We start from the raw sequence: 19,895 nt of genomic DNA on the forward strand, positions 1-19,895 counted from the left end.
ATGAGAATACGTGCACTAAAACCGTGCTGCTCAAACTCTGTGTTCACCAACCAAGTTTTTTTCCATTCTAATCAGACCAGTATTTTTGTGAAATTAAACAAAAATAATTATAAAGCACAGAATAATCTTTAAATGAATTTTTTATTTTATTTTAATTTTTATACTGAATTTGTGAGAAAAATGCAACAACAAAATTTGGTTTTAATCATTTTGAAAAAATGGATTTGTGAACTATTTTCAAGTTTTCTGGGCCAATGTCAATTGCCAGTCCATCTGTGACATTAAGTGTTAAAATAAAGAAAAACAAAACTAATTGAACAAAATGTTTTTAAACACTTTTAAGTGCATTAAAAATCCAAACAAAAACATCTGAGATGTCAAAAAATTGCACTAAGTAAAAAATTGACAATTAGATGACAAAGTTTTTTTCTTAGGAGTTTTTCTTTGACTGTCATCTAATTGTCAATTTTTTTACTTATGTGAGTTCGCTGACCTGGTGCAGCTCGAAGACTTAAAATTCACTTCCTGACACCAGTGTGCATTTGCCGACTTTCGGTGATTAGTTAATCCCACGCCAGGAAGACTAAGGTTCCTGACAAAATCCTGCAATCGTTTATTGTGACAGAAGGAATGCTTACATTGTCTAGTTATTTTACAACAGTTAATCAAATATAGTTTGTCTCAACCCTATGGAGCAAAGTAGCTCCAGTCTTCAGATAGTCCCTGCTGGATGGTCGCAGCCCCAGGTCAGGCAAGAAGGGTTCCTCAGTCTACAGCACTGGTTCTCAAACTTATTTCAACCACTGCCCACTTTGAGATTAAAAAAATTCCTAGTGCCCCCATATTTTTTAACTTGCCTTTTTACATTACCATCTGTTGCGTATCTTAAAAACAGTTGCAAATATAATGTTTAAACATGCATTATTATATGGATAGGATAGATAGGGTGTGATCTATATCCTATTTCTGAGATCAAAGAATGTTTCAATGAGAGGAAATAAAACTCATACTTAATCATATTTAGAAGTATTTTTATTAACATTAAAAGAAGGCTTTGAATTTAAAACTTATCTAATGTGATGGATGAATCTGATGTATTTCGACCAGTTTGTTAATATCAGGGTCGAATTCACTTAAAATCAGCCGTAAGTCGCCGCGTTCAGTAACTTGCAGCCGATTTCTGTTTTTAGTTAGCAACGTTGCTACAGTACTAAATCCACGTTCACACAAATACGACAATGGGAATGCTATCAGAAATCGTTGAACAACTGACTATAACTCAAGGTACAGTTGAGAGATTTGCTTCTGCAGCCAAAATTCTTGGTAGCCATTCTTGAACTTTCATTTTTAGCATATTTATGCAATAATGTTACTATAATAAGTTCATTCATGCTATAATATAAGTCAACGTGTTAGAAATATTCAGGTTGTGATCTTCAATAAAAATTAAAAAATATATAGATTATCAGCATTTTATATATATTATAGTCAGATTTTTATAGATAGAATTTGTCTGCCATCACCCCTCTAGATTTTCTTAATGCCCCCTAATTTCCTTTGAGCCTTCTACTGCCCCCCTGAAAGCCTCCAGTACCCACAAGAGGGCGTTATCACCCACTTTGAGAAACGCTGGTCTACAGTGTTGATAGGTAGGTGATTGTGATGCAGCACTCAGTGCAGTAGATGAGGCACACAGAACAACTTTTACAACACACAACTTCGGGATTATTCTGGAAAGAGACTGCTCCCTCAACCTTTAATTTTTGATTTTCATAGTTTTTCTCTCTCCATCAGTTTTTCTGATTGGCCCTACATCCCTTCCCTCACTTCCTAATTGGTCTCTCTTCTTTCTCCAGGTGAAAACTGAGACCTGTTTGAGTTGCAAGAAAGGTCTGTTTCGAGGTGTCTATCCAACAACTTCTGTCGACTCTGATCGGAAATTGTTGATAGAACTATAAACCTTGCACTCATAATTTAACCCGCTGTTTCTGCTTTCTGTCAATTCAGAATTTTAATAACCATATGCAATGTTTCTTTAACCATTGAATCTTCCCCCTTTTCCAAATTTCTAACCTAGATCAATTGTTTACGAGTGCTCGTGTCAGAGTTCCATTTTCCCAGGCCAACATTCCATCTGACCCGACACTTCCATCATTTATCTTCGTGTTGCATTTGTTTTCACAACTACAGTGTTTCCCCTCTCTCCTACATAACTTGTATCTTTGGTCTGACTTGACAATAGCAATTTTCTCATCTAATATAACTTGTAATTAATTTTTAATTTTGACCTGTTGTTGGAACCTCACACTTAGTACAATTTTTTTTTTGATATCTCAAATTTTTTGGTTAATGATTGTGTTTGTGAGAACCTAGGCTAAATAGAGATGTTTTACTTAATTTACTTAAATAATTTTGCTAAAATTTTCACTCTCAACCATGATAGCAGGAAGTGATTCCATTTTCCCATGAACTTGCTTCCTTGTCCAGAGATGACATCTTCTAACTGTCACTTTTGACTCGGGGACATAACTTCAAAAAATCGTTACTGGTTTAACTAATCTACATTATCAAAAATGAACATAGAACTCAACAGGGGAGGACTCCAAATAAAAGGGAAGAAGCCCATCGTCACCAAGTATTCGCTCCAGTCTTGGATATTCATCGCCTATCAAATCATCACAGCCAATTATCTCCCAGGGCTAAATTCTAGTGAAATCCTACGCACCAAGTGGCAACACCATTCTCCTAAGATCACAACAAAGGGTCTACACCTTCAGATAAATATCAACTGTGAGGTTCCAAGTGTTTGGTTGGTGAGTGGCCATCACCAACCAAACACTTTCAATATGCCATTCAGTAAAATTATTATAAAATATTTTAACTCATTTAAATTCAAGCTTTTGTTATTCTGGATAACATCTCAAATGAAAATGAATTCGTTTTGATACAATTTTATTATAAAATTAAACAAGAAAAGTAAAATAACTCTCTGAGGAACCCCTGTCAACCTGGAAGTTTCGTGAGCACCTCACTGATAATAAGTTAAAAATTTGAGCTTTCCCAGAAGTTTTTTTCTCTAAGAGCATCTGCAGTGCCAAATGAAGGAGAAAAAGAAACAGCTTTTTTGGCAATGTTTATACTTTTCAATTGGCTTATATTTTGGCAACCCCTTTATTGAAAATGCTGAAATTTTGCACACTACTTAAGAAACCAATTATCTTTCAAACAAGATATTCAGAATTACTACAGACTTTTGGGAAGTAGAGAAATCACCCCCTGAACATCAGCAGCTGATTCCTGTATATATAATCAGTGACTTTTTATTATAGTTACATTAATGTAGTAGTTAAAATTATAAGATTTTAAGTGAAATCTCATTGCAGCTCAGTAATAAACTGTTCCTGGACCAGCACTGGTTTGCAGACCACAGTTTCAGTAGCATTATACTAGAGCATTCTTACAGCTGATACAAATTTCAATTATGTGAGAATGTTTCAATATGTTAGAAAAGTGGTTTGCATGATCTACTATATCTACAAAACAGTAACTGATTATAACTAAACTCAGCCAATTTTAGACAGAATTTACTCTAATGTTAATTTTTAATTACCTCTTTAACTTTTTCTCTTCTTGCTCTTTTTTCCATTTCATCAATTGTTCTCTAAAAAGAGGATTAGCATCATATTATTTCTACTTCTTTCATAATTGTACAGAAATAGCTGAATGTAGTATATAAATGATTATTTTAGAACTTATATAAAATCTTATACAGTCAAACTTGATTATAATGAGCTTTATATTATAACAAGTCCACGGCTATTCAAGCAAACTCATTTTATTTTCAGTGAAGCTATATTTTCATGTAATTATTCAGCATTATATAATGAGTTTATTTCATGGATATAACAAGTAAATTTTTCTTGTATGTAGTAGTTAATGAGTGAGTCATTATCATCTACGCAAACTATCTACTAAAATGTCAAAACTATTTTTAAAGTGCTTATATTTAAAATTATTTTGAACGTAAGCATGTAAAATTAAAATGATCATTTTTTATATTTATCCTTAAGTTTTTGGCCTTCTTTCAAAATAATCAAGCCATCTTACAAAAAGATCATCTTAATTCATGAAAAAGTTGAAATTATCTGAGAATTATAATGCAGATTAAAAAATGTGAAAGTGTGCAGAAATTCTGGCTCATTATCTTTGATGAACACTGTGAAACTGTGATTGTGATCAACATTGTGGAAAAATAAGAAGCCTGTTTACATACATTGACGAATAACATCTCAGATATTAAAAAATTTAGAAAATATATGCTATCAATGAAGCATTACTTCATTGTTATCTGTATGGTTTTTAGTTAAAAGAAGTGCCAAATTTCCAACTAATGGACCAATATTAAAAGCACAAGCAAAGAAGTTCAGACAACAAGATTTTGTTTGAATATTATTTATGGAATAATATTGTATTAACAAGTCAACTGCATGATTTTTGAGAAAAGGAGAATGACATATTTTGAATGACCCTTATCACTATATTTGTAATGGTTATAAACAAATACACTTCATGTTCATTATAACTGAGTTTAACTGTATTTACTTATCTAAAAAAAAAAGTATCATTAGAAATGAATATTATACACATCAGAACTAGCCAACCCATATCCTGCCAACTCTTTTTTGCAGCTCACTAACAATTCTTAGTAGTACTATAAATTGATTAAATATCCAAAAATGTAATGCTTGTTTCACATGATTAAAACAGGTACTGTACATCACCACAATCCTCAATAATCAATAAACTGTATAAATCTGAACATATGATAACCACATGTATGAAGCTTTACATATATTTGTCACCAAAGGATTGTTACTTCTAGCAACCCACTTTGCTGTGTAGTATCTTAGGTTTGCCAGTGCAATGGGATTCTGACAAAGAATGGTACATAGAGTGCATAATGTATCTAATATTGTTAATAGATTTTCTACTAAGTCTAGTAGATTAAGACATCAATCAAAGGTAACAGTTAGTAGAAATTCTATTAACTCCAGTTAGATCTAATTTTGTAGAATTCTGGTAGATTATTATGGCACCTTTCATTGGAAAGTGAGTCCCCAGACTTGCAATACCGAACTTTTACAAAAAAGAAAAACTGTGTAGCACACAAACTAAGAAAAAAACATTTTTATATATTTCAGATACAAAAAACTTTTGTAATTAACTATATTTTTATTACTAATTCTATTTGCTGTTATATTTAGTTATCATATAATTTTATACCAAATGTTTATATATAGATACCTGTATTGTATTTTGCATTTGGAATAAGGGTATTTTTTTGAGATCTTTAATAAATATTTGTGAATGTGTCGTAATGGTGTATTTTAATTTATTTAATCTATTTAGAATTAACCTCCATTTATTATATTTATAATAGAATAAATCATGACAAAATTCCTTTTTTTCTTTTTATGTTTCTTTAACTGTGGCCTGTAAATGAGTTGTGAATTATCAAAGCAGCTCACAAAACGATTTGGGTTGGCCAGATCTAACATATGTAATCAAAATATTTTATGTAAGCAATCTTCAGAAAAGTACTTACATTAAAAATGTTATTAAACTATAAAATATGAAATCTATAATTAGTTAAATTAAAAATTTAATTATTTTAATAATTTCTGTATGCTAGTTATTTCCTCTTTACTTACTTTCTGCTTAATTTTCCTTCAGCAGAAATTAGTTTTTCTGTTTCATTCTGGTCATTTAATGCTTTAACCATTGTAGCAGCTCCACTGCCAGGTTTTGGTGGGTTGTTTTGTTTAGATGAATCATTTTTCTGATTGCATGTTTCTGCTAAATCTTCTGGTTTTTGATCAGTTTTATTCTCAATAACAGTTTCTGGAGTGTCATTAAGTAATTTTTGTTTTTTATCAACAGTTTCATTTTCTGCTGTAGTTAAAACTGCACTTGATCGTCTACGTTTTCTTCCTGAATATTTACCTGCAGAAGTTGATAAATTGGTTTTGTTAGACTGTATGATTGATTCTCCTGATAGCTCTCTTTGATTAGTTTTCAGTATCATTGGTGAAGGGCCTTCACAAATAGTAAAAGAATCTCTGCGGCGTAGTTTACGTGGAACAGGACTATCAAACGAAGTAGTACTGCTTTCCTTATCTGAGAGAGTATTTTCTTTATCATCTTTGTTATCTTGTTTTGTATCTGCAGTAGTAGATTTCCTTTTTCGAGTTTTATCGTTTTCCTCAATCTTTTTTTCATTACTAATTTCTTTTAATTGCTTATCAACACACTTAGAAATCTGTACTTTTTTCTGAGAAACTTTAGATGTATTTTGTTTCTGATACCTAGTAAACAAATAAATAAATAATTATTAATAAAAATTAAATTTATCTAAACTTATAAATTATAATTTTATTTTGAAATATATTATTATTTCATAAATGAAATTTTCACCTTTCTTCAGAATTATTTTAAAATAAATTATCTCAGGTAAAGTTAAGATGAGATTGATTTCTAACAATCATATTCTAACTAAACAAACTAAAACAAGATTTACAGTAGATGCTCAACAACTTGAGGAGGAAAGGACAGGAAAAAATTGAGTTACAGAAACTATCATTATTTTAATATGACTGTAAATATCACAATACAAATTTTATACACATTATATTTATATTTTTTAGATACATATATGCACAAAGTAAACTATTGGCACTATTAGTAAAATGTCTGTTCTATTATGCGAGTTTGTTGTTGACAATTTGTTGCTTGTGATGTTTTTAATGAAAGTATCTTGTTTGAATGATGTACATACAGTACAAGGGGCATATGGAAAATAAAGAACATTTGGCTATAAAAAAGGAAAAAACAGTAACAATAGGAAAAAGTTTTATTAAGTAATTAGTACAAGACTAGTTATTTTTCTACATAGTTACTATTATGATTTAAGCACTTATCATAGTGCAACATTTCTTCATCATAGACTTCCACCACCAGTTCTTTTAGCTAATTAGTGACAGCTTCTTTTATCATCATCTGTTCCAAAATTTTTGCCACCAAAAACCCTTTCAGTTTGGGAAAGAGGTGAAAGTCGCTGGGGGCCAGGTCAGGACTGTATGGTGGGCGGTTGAAAACAATCCAGCCAAATTTCTGAAGCATAGCTTGAATGGCTGCAGCAGAGTGCAGTCATGTATTTTCTTCTTTTATTAAACGTTAAACACATTTTCTTTCATTTGCTTTGTTCGTAATGTGATCACCATACACTTCCATGATTTGCATATGAATTTCTATATGACAAACTTTATTCGTATTTAGAAAAAGAATAACATTTTGTAATTGGCAATTTCCTGGTGTGCAGTCTCTCAGATCTCTTCCATCCCAAATCCAATCATCAGCGCACGTGGCAACTCGCGTGACCTACTTTTAAACAAATCTTTCAGTCTCAGCTCCCATGTCAAACAAGACATGGTGGTGTCAGTCCTGACTAGGCATCAAGGAGGTGCCGACCCTCTGGTCACAATATCATAATTCTATCAAAACTCTTCAAATGAAATGATTTTGGAAATGGAAGGTAATCTATATCCTCCTTACCAGAACTATCCTGAATATATGTACAAAGTTTCATAAAAATCATTCAGTTATATAAATTCAATTTTATATGTGCAGATTAAACAAGTCTCTCTGATCTTTTTTTCGCAGTTAAAAAATTTATGCATCTCAAATACTATTTCTATGTAGATAACTGATGGCAGCTTATAACCAAAAAGTTTTAAAAAACTGCTAAAACACAAATAAAATCTTTGAATAACCTGAACCAATATATACCCTACACTTCCTAAACATGGCACATTTTATCATCAGCCGTTTAGAAAGAATTGTTTCATTTTCATTAGCAGTTCATTATAGACACAATTACAGAATAATTGAAATAACAGAAAAAAAATGGAACTTCCTAAACTACATTAGTATTGAAAATATTTCTTGATACTAATCATTAACTTAGAGACATACTGATAAAGTTGACAATTTCTACTAATGAAATTGAAATGTTTAAGAGAAATGAAAATTTATAATTAATAGTTATGAAATTAACTGTAAGAAAATTAAAAAGAAATATGCAAAAAGCTCAACAAAGTTTCAAGAAATTTATTTTTAAATAAATATTATCTGCATGAAAATATGGTAATTTTTCTAAAGGCAATATTCTTTTAATGAATGATCTCTCTAATTTTTATTTTAATTATATTAAAATCACATTAGCAAATTAATATGTAACAACATTATAATTAAACTAATAATAATAATTTCACATACATTTGTTTTGAATACAATTTTCTTCTTTCCCACGAAGACATAACTTTTGAATTGTTTTTGTTGTTTAAAGACTGCGATATTTCTTTAAGGCAATTTTTTGGCTCCATATCTAAACAAAAGAAAGTAAAATAATTACTAATACATAATACATAAACTAAAATTTCATGTAAGCTTATATTTTTATATTACAACATTTGTGTTATATGTGTTGTTATATTTTAAATAATAAATATAATTTATATAAATTAACTATATTTCCTTGATTAAATCCCAGGGGGTTGATTTTTAAAACACACTTATCCTAAAGGGTTTTTTCAAGGACGGGGAAATTTTTACAGGAGACAAGCAGGTAAAAATTGAAAGAAATACTTTAATTATCCATACATTTTCTTAACTATCAAAACATTTATTGACTATATTTATGGGTTACAGCTACAACATTTGAAATAATTTCTGTTTTTATAGTTAACTCAATTTAGTGTCATCCAATTCGGTTATTTATTGCAGTCATTCATGTCTACTTTGATGTTGTAGGAATCATGATATTGACTACTATCTTCTGGTTCAAACTCCATTGTTTTCCAAAAAAGATGGTGAGTTTGAACCAGTTTTCCTAATTACCCTTTGGCTGATAAGGTCTTGAATTATGGAACTTTATTGTGCTTTCCCCACTTTCAATATTCAACAATATTTATAATTTTATTTCAAAAAATATTTCCATAAATCTTGGAATAGAAAATGCTGTCCAACTCTAGACAGTTTAAAGAAGAATAATTTTAGTTAAACACCTTATCCATCACTCTAAATTATATTACTGTATACAATGCAATACTTCAGTATGTTTCCTATGCTTTACAGCTTGGGGTTTATTTAAGAGCAAAGTTCACTTTTAAGAACATCTTTATTCTCAAAAGTTAATTTGAATCCCGAGATTTTATTGAAAAAATACAATAATCTCTCCATTTATGCAAATCCACATTAACACAGTTGAAAAATTAAATTTTAAATCAATTAGACATCAGATGTCACCAAAATGAATAAATTTAAAATTTTCAAGAGTTAAAAGTAAATTTAAATACATAATGATACAAATTTGGGAGTTCTCCAATTTAATTTATTCCATAATCTTATCTACAATTGTGTAGAAATAAATGTAGTGTAGTAAGAAGGAACAGTGGAAGTATAATTCCAATACATTGATGTAAATACATCTGTATGTTTAGCTTGAAATTACAGTATAGTTTTTTATATACAGGGTGGGTAGAAAGTCAATAAAAACTTTAAAAATTTACCTTGTTGAAACATGATCTAATCCAACAGCAGGTTGTTTATATTTATTCCTAGTATCCCAGATAACATGTCAAAACATGCTCAATCTCACCAGTAATATTATTCACTATCAACTTTTAACGTGTTTCTACACAATCATGCGACCTTCCTCCTAACACTAAAACTACTTAACCCACCACCCCCTACCACTACTCTCTTCAACCATTAACATTTTTTAAATTTATTGCCAAGTCCTGCTATAATTGATAGAATTAATGTGAGACATAACCTAAGATATGTAATGTCAAACTCTCATCAAGCAAAAAAGTTGCAAATACTTTCACAAAATATAAAATAAAGAAGAAACAAAAACATCTTTGCTTCTGTCCTGTCCAATCACCAGGAATTAAAACAGTCTTCTTTCGCAGAGGTGACCTTTTATTAGAAGCCATGCCTCTGCAATATTATGTAAAACAGTTTTAAAAAATGTTGGCTGATAAGCCAAAAATTGTAAAAATATACACATAATTTCAATTAAAAAGGCAGACGGTATATTCACAAGATATAAAATACAGAAGAAACTAAAACATCTTTGCTTCCGTCCTGTCATTTTTAAAACTGTTTTACATAATATTGCAGAGGCATATCCTCTAATAAAAAGTCATCTCTGCAAAAGAAGATTTTTAGTTCCTGGTGACTGGACAAGACGGAAGTAAAGACATTTTAATTTCTTCTGTATTTTATATTTGGTGAATATACCATCTGCCTTTTTAATTGAAATTTCATATACTGTACAGTGGAACCTCGCTTAACGAGCATAATTCGTTCCAGAGTCTTACTCGTAATGCGAAACACTCGTTAAGCAAAACAATTTTTCCCATAGAAATTAATGTAAAATACAATAATGCGTTCCATGCTGAAAAAATGCTCAAATGTTTTATGTATAACGTTTATTCAAAAAAAATTGTACAATATACACTGTTAAGGAGCGTGAATCATCATCATCTTTTCTTCTAGTGCGGAATGAACCATCCTGGAATGAGAATTCGATTTGCAGTAAAAAAAAAAAATTACAGGTAATATGTTTGATAAACACTCCAAACAATATGCCAAATTCTTGGGTTATGTAAAAGCTGTAATTAAATATTAGAAATTAATTAATTTGACTAGAGGAAGGCAGTTATGTTTCCATCTCAAATTAAATTTAATAATTATAAATAGTTAATTTTTAATTCAGACATTTCTAAAATGTAATTTGGAATCGGTCATTAAATTTAATGACCCAAGAATTTGGCATATCATTTGGCGTGTTTATTATAAAACAGGCTATGGTTGTTCATGTTTAAGTAATATGCGTGAATACAAGTTTGGAAAAATGTGTGATCATGAGCGACACTAAGATGCTAGCGGAACGAGTGCTAAACACAGACTGATGGAACATGCCGCATGCACTCAATTCGGAACTTCCCCTCTCCTCATCACTTGTTATGCAAAATATCGCTCGTTAAGCGAGACAAATTTTTACAATTTGTTTTGCTCGTTATGCGAAATACTCGCTGTGCGAGGTGCTCGTTAAGCAAGGTTCCACTGTACTTTGTTAAGATCATTCAGATTAATATTAGCTGAAGAATCTTCTTAGAATCATTTCAGATTCTAAGAAAATACCAGAAAACTGCCTGTAATTGCATGAATTAAAATTTGGTTTTTGAAAGCAAAGTTTCTTTGTCTCAAAGAATTTGCTGATTGGCATTTCTTGCCAATCAGCAAATTCTCATCTAAGAAAACTTTAATAATTACTAATGTATTTGAATATGCAATTTTTAAAAAATAATATAAAACATTTGTTTTGAATGAATTGGATGTGCACTTTGTATGGTTTTTCTTTTTGGAAATTTCTTAATATTGTCACTTTTGTTAATTTTTAAAATAATTACATTATATTATTTAAAATTTTTTAATAAAATTTAAATGAATTACTACTTGGAAATCACAAAATAATTTAGTAAAAAATAAATTGATTTTTAAATATTGAATTCAAAATATTTAAACAAGCACTCACATGATATTTAGAAACAATTGCTCGGTTAATACAATAAAAATCTCAAAAAATAAATAAAATTTGGTAAAAATGCATGGCTCCTGTATAATGAAAATATTTACCCAAATTTATAATGAATAAATTATTATATAAAATCATTAAATGTAATACAGGTATTCCTCGTACAACACAGTGTCGCCCTAACACAGTTAATTTTCAAATTATTGTGTTCTTTTTGTCAGGTTTACTTTAATGACAACTGACAGAAAGTTAGAAGGAAGAAAAATATTGCACTATCAACTAGGCGTCGTTGCTTTCAGACTTTAGCCCTTAAGACTGTCACTGTGTTTTCTTTTTATAGATTAATCTTTGTATTTAGTAAAGTTTATTTAAACATTTTTTGATAAGTATTATTAAACTTTTTTTTAACTATAGTTAAGCAATCATTCATAAAATGATGAACAAAATATGGCAGTAACTCGGTACTTGAACAATTTGGTATTCAAACAAATTCTGAGAAAAAGTTACTCTGTACTTGACTAAACAAATGCAACTCCCTAGAACAAATTTTCAATTAATAACATATTTTTATTTTTCATCCATAAAAATTTTGTATGACAAAAAATAAAAAATATGGAATGTTATTGATACCTCTGATCAAGATCAATAAAAAAGCCATGATGATAATGATTCTTTGTGAATAGAAAAAATCCTGGTTTAACTAAAATTAATATTAACTTGTAATACAGTATTTTTAATTGTGATTGTTAATTGATTATTGATTGGAAATAAATTATCAATTGCTTTAATAAACATATTTCTCTTAGTAACAAAAAAAATAGTATGTGTTTGCTAACTTCTGGAGCATAACCCCATGTTCTGTATTATGTTTCATATAGCATGGATTTGCAAAACATGATACTTTTTTGGAACATAACTACCATGTTATATGAGGGATACCTGTACTTGCACATATGTAATAGTTTTGTAAGTTTGCTATTATATACTGTACTGTACATGGGTCACTCAGAAAGTTTTGTTCTCCAGGTTTACTTTTCAGTTTTTCAAAATACTCTCCACCACACACAATGCATCTTGTCATATGCCAAAACCAGCCATCAAACCAGGCCTTCCATTATTCTTCTGGGAGATCAGCATACCCTTGATCCCACACTGCCAGAAGTCCATCATTGCTGGAAAATGCCTTCGAGACTTTTTTGACTTTTTGAAATAAGCCAAAGTCACAGTACCTGGACTGAACAGAGGGTGATCTAAAACAGTTAGTCCAGACTTGATCAAATAGGTGATTGTATCTTTTCATCTGTGCTCTGGACTGTTATCATGGTATAGGAGCCATGTGTTGAGCTGGGATCTTGGTCAGATGTTCTTCAATTGTTGATTGACTTTTGGCAAACATGTTTGGGTGTACCAGGAACTAGTGACTGTATGCTATTTTTCTAGTACAACCCTCTCCACAATACTGAGTTTTGCAAAGAATGAAGCAACCACTCATTTCTTTGTTGAATGCAATTTTTGGACTTCTACTGGAGTTGCTTTATCTTCAAAGAACCAAACTTTTCTCTGAGATTTTGTTGGCACATCATAATAATAGTCAGATCTCAGCACCCATTATAATGCTAACATCCTTGGATGTCCCAGACTCATAATCATTTTTTTAACACCATTCTACCATGTTGTTCTGCTCCTCCATCAGTGAATGAGGCACCCAAGGCAAATAAACCTCTTTCTTAATACTAACTGGTTGTGCAGAATGTCATGAGCAGTTGACGCATTAATATTCAATAGTTCCCAAATCTGCTGATAGGTGATTTGCCTGTTTTCACTGAGAAGTTTCTATATTTTCTGATATCACTGCTTCTTCTGGCCCCTGAGCATGAGTCATCCGCCACACTAAAATTACTGCTTTTAAATTGTTTATACCATTGTGTAATGGTCTTCAAGGAAGGACAATGTTCCCTCAAAACAGAAGACATTTCTGAAAAATACTCATCTTTACTGAGATTATGTAAAAAGTTGTAACAGATAATCGTCTGATATTTGGTTTTCATCCACACCACTATTCTGGTATTTTGCACTGCTTACTGGGAAAGTACCAGACTGACAACAGGAACTTGATTCAAACTTTATTCTGACTATTTTTCATGCTGTTTTGATTAGTGAAAGACTCATTGCTATGACCAACAGAAAATATGTAGGACAAAACTTTCCAAGCAACCTATGCACTACATATGGTAACTGACAATTGAAATGGTGGAAATTTGTATAAACTGAATTTAAACAGTGTGTCTCAACTACAAACTCACAAATCTTCTACTAGTAATAAAGAAGAAACATTGATATGTATTTAAATATAAAGAAAAGTTCATAATAAGTTAATTTCTTATTTTTTCAAAGTTTTTTTTAGATAGCTTTCTTATATACCTACTCAAACATTCATATTCTTGAACTAACATGAGCAACTATTATTATTTTTATTATTAATATTTATTATAACATCATCACAATGCAGGATGCAATTTTTAATTGATTTAATTTAAAATATATGCTCTCCACCTCAAATTAGTAGTGGCTTGCCTCTACATCATACTTTTCCTTTAAACAATATGTGGTACGATCCAAAAGTTTGGGGACTACAGTAATCTATGACAACAAAAGCATGTATTTGAAGTTACAGCGTATAAAATGGATTCTACCAAACCACCTCTAAGTGTTCAGGTTAATTTCACCCATGTCATGTGATTAAACCGCAAGCGCAGCTGTTTTTTTCCGGAGATAGTTACCTTTGTTCTGCGACGTAATAAAAGTGGAGTTTCAAGAACAACCTCCAACATTTTGACTTTGCCATGGTAGAATCACCATACACCTTTCTTAGCAATTTTAAAGTCAATGTAGGTGTTTTACCTAAACGACTGACAAAATTTAACTATCTCCAGAAAAAAACAGCAGCACTCGGTTTAATCACATGACGTGGGTGAAATTAACCTGAACACTTAGAGGTGGTTTGGTAGAATCCATTTCATACGCTGTAACTTCAAATCCATGCTTTTGTTGTCATAGATTACTGCAGTCCCCGAACTTTTGGATTGTACCACGTAGTCATACTGGTCATCTATCTAACATCTTTCGAGGAAAAATTTTTGAATTGAAATAATATGACTTCTGGTTTGCATTGGAAGTTTGTATATGGTTAATTGGGGCCTCCTGCCCCTAAAGTTTTCCTATCTGGTTTCATCTTTTATCTATATAACTGTTCTCAAGATTAAGGAAAAACAGATGGCAAACAGTGGGAATTTTTGGGTCTACAGTTTTTTCAAACTGGAACCCAATAACAATGATAACTATAGTATTTTAATTATCTATACGTTAATTAATGGTATATAATTATGTATAGCATTTCCATAGGGAATGTGGCTTTTGCATATTTCTGATAATAGGCAATATGTGACTCCTATTATGATAAGGTTTGGCCATTCCTGTTAAAATCAATTTAAAGTTTATTTTCCTCTACCAATACTGTTGAATAGTTTTGTTCAGCATGTTTTATCAATGTATTTCCAATCTTTGAAATTCTGTTTGCTAGTCAACTGCTGCAATTTGTTGGTTGTTTGCTGCAAGATTGTACTACTGACTAATTGGTGCAAGTACTACAGAAGGTACAGTACATTTGTATATTCAACGATTGGCTCAATGGTGAGAAAATGATGTTTCTAAATGGACCATTGAGTTGTCCATTGATGCCTGTAATGTCAGCAATGGTTCACCATCGAGCTCAACAGTCTCAACGACCAGAAAAAACTGATGAATATTCAACAGATTAACATGGCAGTTTCCATAAAACAAGTAAATTTCTCTTATAGAAACTATCAATTCACTCTGTGGTTGCTGTAATAGCAAACAGATTAACAACAAATTAATAAAACATGTAACTGCACGATTATATTGGATAATTTGCCCAATATTAAAATATTAAGCTTTGTCTCAGAGACAAACTACCTCCATGAATTTGTTCAACATTTGATTAGGACTGATATTTGGCTCTCTTTACATCTTCTTAATGATGTAAATATTCAGGAAATTCAAATTATCGAAGAAAGACCCAGTATAGAAAAAAATGATACAGGTAAGGGTTTATTTGGATAATACAGTATTTAAGTGAGCTATTTTAGTTATTTAGCAAAATAGCCACAATTGTCGCCTTCTCCTTAATTAAGTTGTCCATCACGAAATCACCCTCTCAACACAAACATTTCTTTTTTCTACAAGACGTGACATCAGATCATTCAACAAAGAACTTACCGACGATATAAGTGTTGAATTTAGAAATGTACAGTGTTCAATGGCTCATCATCCACTACTGTCATATAGCATATATAAACTTTAAATTGCAATATCTCCGAAATTTGACATATCAATATGCTCTACAGCTCTGTCAAGGTCCAAACCGTCTCATCTGGAGCTTGAATTAATTGACCCAAAAATACAAAATGTAATTTTCACTTTCCCAAATATCATACTGTTTATACAATTGAAAGACTGTAGAGTGAAACAAAAATGATAAAAATCCATAAGAACAAAGGATTAAATCTCAAATACATAAGAGAATTAAGATTTTAAAAGTTTATTATTATTGAAATCTAAGCATGAAGAATAGCATAAACATATAACTAAATAGTTATACAATAAAAACATATTCAAATCATTATAATACATATAATTTAAACATGGTTTAATCTTTTATTTAAATTTACATTCGAATTCGATCAACCGAACTTTATATATTCATATCCACGTTTCAAATTGACCAAAATACATCGTAAACTTCCACAAAAATTACTTCTCTTACCTTTATCTAATAAAAATCACATATAAACGGCCACGAACAACAACACGTTGGCATATAAATTTCAAATTTGCCGTTGGCTAAAAATCTCTTCTCTGATTGGACGATTACGAACTGAAAAGTAAACACGTATTTGCTATTCTAATCACGTGACGTTCTACGTTCGTAGCGCCATCTCCGAAACTTATATAAAGAGGGAAAATTACAAAAAAGAAAAAAAAAGCGAAATATCAACAACTAAAATTTATTATTAAAATATGTGTTCTTATAAATATTCGTTAATTTTAATCTTAATAATATTCTGTAAAATTATTCTTAGCGGCGATATTAATAATAATCGCCTTTGCTTAAAAAAAGTAATTTCTAATGTAAAACATCCGACTACAGTAATTCCTTGGCCGCTCGGTAAAAAATTATTGATAGGCGAACATGCAGGAATAATTCGTCTAATCGAGGAGAAGGGCGAAGAAAACATTTCTGAAGAAAAGAGTATATTTCTCAATATTACGGATCGTGTACTGACTAGTTCTGCACCGGGAGAAGAAAGAGGGCTGCTTAGTTTTGCTTTAGATCCACATTTTATTAATAATGGATTTATATATACTTGCTATAGCGCCGAGAGTTCCGATCGTTCTATGGACCACAAAACTATTATTTCAAAATTTAAATCATATTTCGACGATCAAGAAAAGGTTTGTAATTATTTCTTTTGCTTTCTTTTCTTTTAAACCTGAATTTTTTTTTCGCGGAAGAATAAGATATTAGAAAATACTGTATATTTTTTAAGTGGAATTTTTTTTAGTTTAATTATATTTAAATGTTATTGTTTTGTTAAAAATTTTTTATGATTTATGTTTTTCAAAAAATTAATTAGCCTTTTAATTTAGTAATTTTAAAATAGTATGAGGCAACGAGTGAAAAACAAGTTAGAGATTTTACACCATTAAAAATCATTTTAATGAGTTTTTAAGATAAAAACTACATCTGTAAACATTATTAACATGAATTTTACGAAATATATTCTATGTAAAATGCCATCAATATAATGTCTGGTTAAATCATTACGAAGCATCCGTAAGCGATATGAAATTAATGATTTTATTCATATAAAGTGTCAATTTGAGCAGAAACTATGTTAATATTTTTCTAATATTTTCGCAACAGTATTCTTGAGTATAACATTATCATATTTATATATGGGCATGCGAAAATATCTATTATTAATTATATAAAGGTGATATTCCATTGATCAGGCGAAAATGTTACGTTGGACAACGACTATTTTATTGTATCTATATGCTATTGGTATAGCCTATGTTTATGTTTAAAAAGTTTCTATGTGACATGTATTTGGTATTGTTGCTTTCTGTATACTTTTTTTATTTTGATCTCTTTCCCCGTGGGCACTAAGAGGGTCTATTTCCATACCCGTCGCGGGTTTAGCCAGGCCCACAATGGGGACGATCGAATAGTGAGAAACGGTGCCCGATATATCCCATTAAAATTCCTGAGGGTACTCGCCTTGTAGAAGGTAACAATATACAACCCACACATATGTTATATCATATTGTATACCGTGGAAGAGAGGATTATAAGAACAATAGTCTATATAACATATAGATTTTCAATAGACGCTTAAAATACCTTGGGAGAGTTTTACCATTATTGTTATTATTATCGCATAAATTAATAAATGAATAATGTATATTCACAAATAATCATTTATTAGAAACTAACAGCTGATTTTTTTTTAGATTAACAGTTTACTTAGTAAGTTAATGATTTAACACTCACTTGTTTTATCTTTAAGAATCTCTTAAGATAGGAAAATAAAACATAACGCGGTAAAATGATAAAGAGCTCTCAACGTTCAAGTATCAAAAGAACGAATAAAAAGCACAAGTAAAATAAAGACGGTAAAAGAATAAAAAGTTAATTTATTTTGAAAAATAAATATATTGAATTTTCTGATTATGATTTTTACGAAAATGCTATGAGTTATTTTACATTTTTTTAACGGGAGTTACGGAAATGTCACAAATTTCAGATCAAAAAACAAAATGATCAGATTTAGCACTTTTTCCCGATTCGAAATTATTATTAATTTAATATTTAGTTTATTTTATAAGCAGTTTATATGAAAAAATAAATAATATTACTCTATTCATTCTTGTATAAACTATTCTTTTTACTGCTTGACATCTACTCCTTCTCGTTATAATTAAAAAGTTTGTAATTATCGGATTTAGCTAAATATACACGTATATTAATTAAATTTGTTAATCTTTTTAAAGAAAAATTCATATCAGAAAAAGTTTACTGTATTTAATAAATCTAATTAAATATTTCGAGATGAGTTTAATGTAAAAATAGTTATTTATAATCGAAATTTAATTTTAGTTTAATATGCAGATAATGTGTAAGCCAAAAAAACTCTTCCGGAACTCTTATGAATAATAAATAAAGAGGATAAAGTGATGAAAATGTAGTGTTTACAGTTAAAAGAGTGCTTCACTTTTCTGAACGGCTTATCTTTATTCGAAATATGTTTATCGATAATCTGCTTGTGTTGTGAGAAAGAAAAAAAATGTTTAGTGAACAAAGCGGGTAAAAAAAATGTAAAATGCAAGTAAAGAGCAACTTTTAATAAATTAGATCGCTATTCGAACGAATGACAAGTAAAATATCAAATAGGATTGAGAATATTTTCATCGAATTTACGCACGAACGAAATAAAATAAAACTTTTCTCACTTGAATAATAAATATCATTGTGATAAAAACAAATTAAATATTATTACATTTATAATTGACAATTATTTAATTGGCGTAACATACAGTAAATATTATTTAACTAAAATATACGCCGATTTTATAATATACATGTATAATAAAACAAATATATTTGAATAATTTTTAAATTTATTTAATTTTTTAAGTAAAGCTATTTCTGTCTAATGTTACCGATACATTTAGTTACTATTAGCGTGATATATGTCACATTAATCAACCGTTCGTGACTACATTGTAAATGTTTGATATAAAAGCTACGTTAATAGTTTAAACATTATTATATTAATACATATGTATATCAACGTTCGTTCACGACATCCGATCATTGAAGAACTGATCTTTTTCTTCTCCCCCCCATAATGTAGTAGTCTACATTACGGGGGGGTCTAAATGCAAAATATAAAAAAGTTTAAAGGTCATGCTTTGTTTTATTTTCAATTTACAATAGATACTATAATTATATACATTCAAAAAGTGAATAATTTATAAATTTATTAAGTTTTCTTCGTTTTTATATTCTTAAACTGAACTAGTTTTCAGCTGACATAAAAAACAGATCTTTTCTCAGGTGAAAAATAAGGTCTATTCTGATATAATGAAT

At 30.0% G+C, this 19,895-nt stretch overlaps 2 protein-coding genes across 2 annotated transcripts in view; one reads left to right on the forward strand and one right to left on the reverse strand.

Moving 5' to 3' along the window:
• Positions 1-19,895, reverse strand: part of LOC136988715 (DNA ligase 1-like) — a 58,922-nt gene that overhangs the window by 13,990 nt on the left and 25,037 nt on the right. The window contains exons 2-4 of the mRNA XM_067286667.1: positions 8,335-8,443; positions 5,712-6,365; positions 3,611-3,661 (exon numbers count right to left, since the gene is read on the reverse strand). Of these exons, the coding sequence (XP_067142768.1) occupies positions 3,611-3,661; positions 5,712-6,365; positions 8,335-8,441 (812 nt within the window). The 5' untranslated portion in view covers positions 8,442-8,443. The remainder of the gene's footprint in view (positions 1-3,610; positions 3,662-5,711; positions 6,366-8,334; positions 8,444-19,895) is intronic.
• LOC136988729 (HHIP-like protein 2) overlaps positions 16,738-19,895 on the forward strand; it is a 31,245-nt gene continuing 28,087 nt past the window's right edge. Inside the window, exon 1 of the mRNA XM_067286688.1 lies at positions 16,738-17,194. Coding sequence (XP_067142789.1) covers positions 16,760-17,194 — 435 coding nt within the window. The 5' untranslated portion in view covers positions 16,738-16,759. The remainder of the gene's footprint in view (positions 17,195-19,895) is intronic.

The sequence above is a fragment of the Centruroides vittatus genome, unplaced genomic scaffold (genome assembly GCF_030686945.1).
Source record: "Centruroides vittatus isolate TY-2023 unplaced genomic scaffold, ASM3068694v2 scaffold_386, whole genome shotgun sequence".
Taxonomy (NCBI): domain Eukaryota; kingdom Metazoa; phylum Arthropoda; class Arachnida; order Scorpiones; family Buthidae; genus Centruroides; species Centruroides vittatus.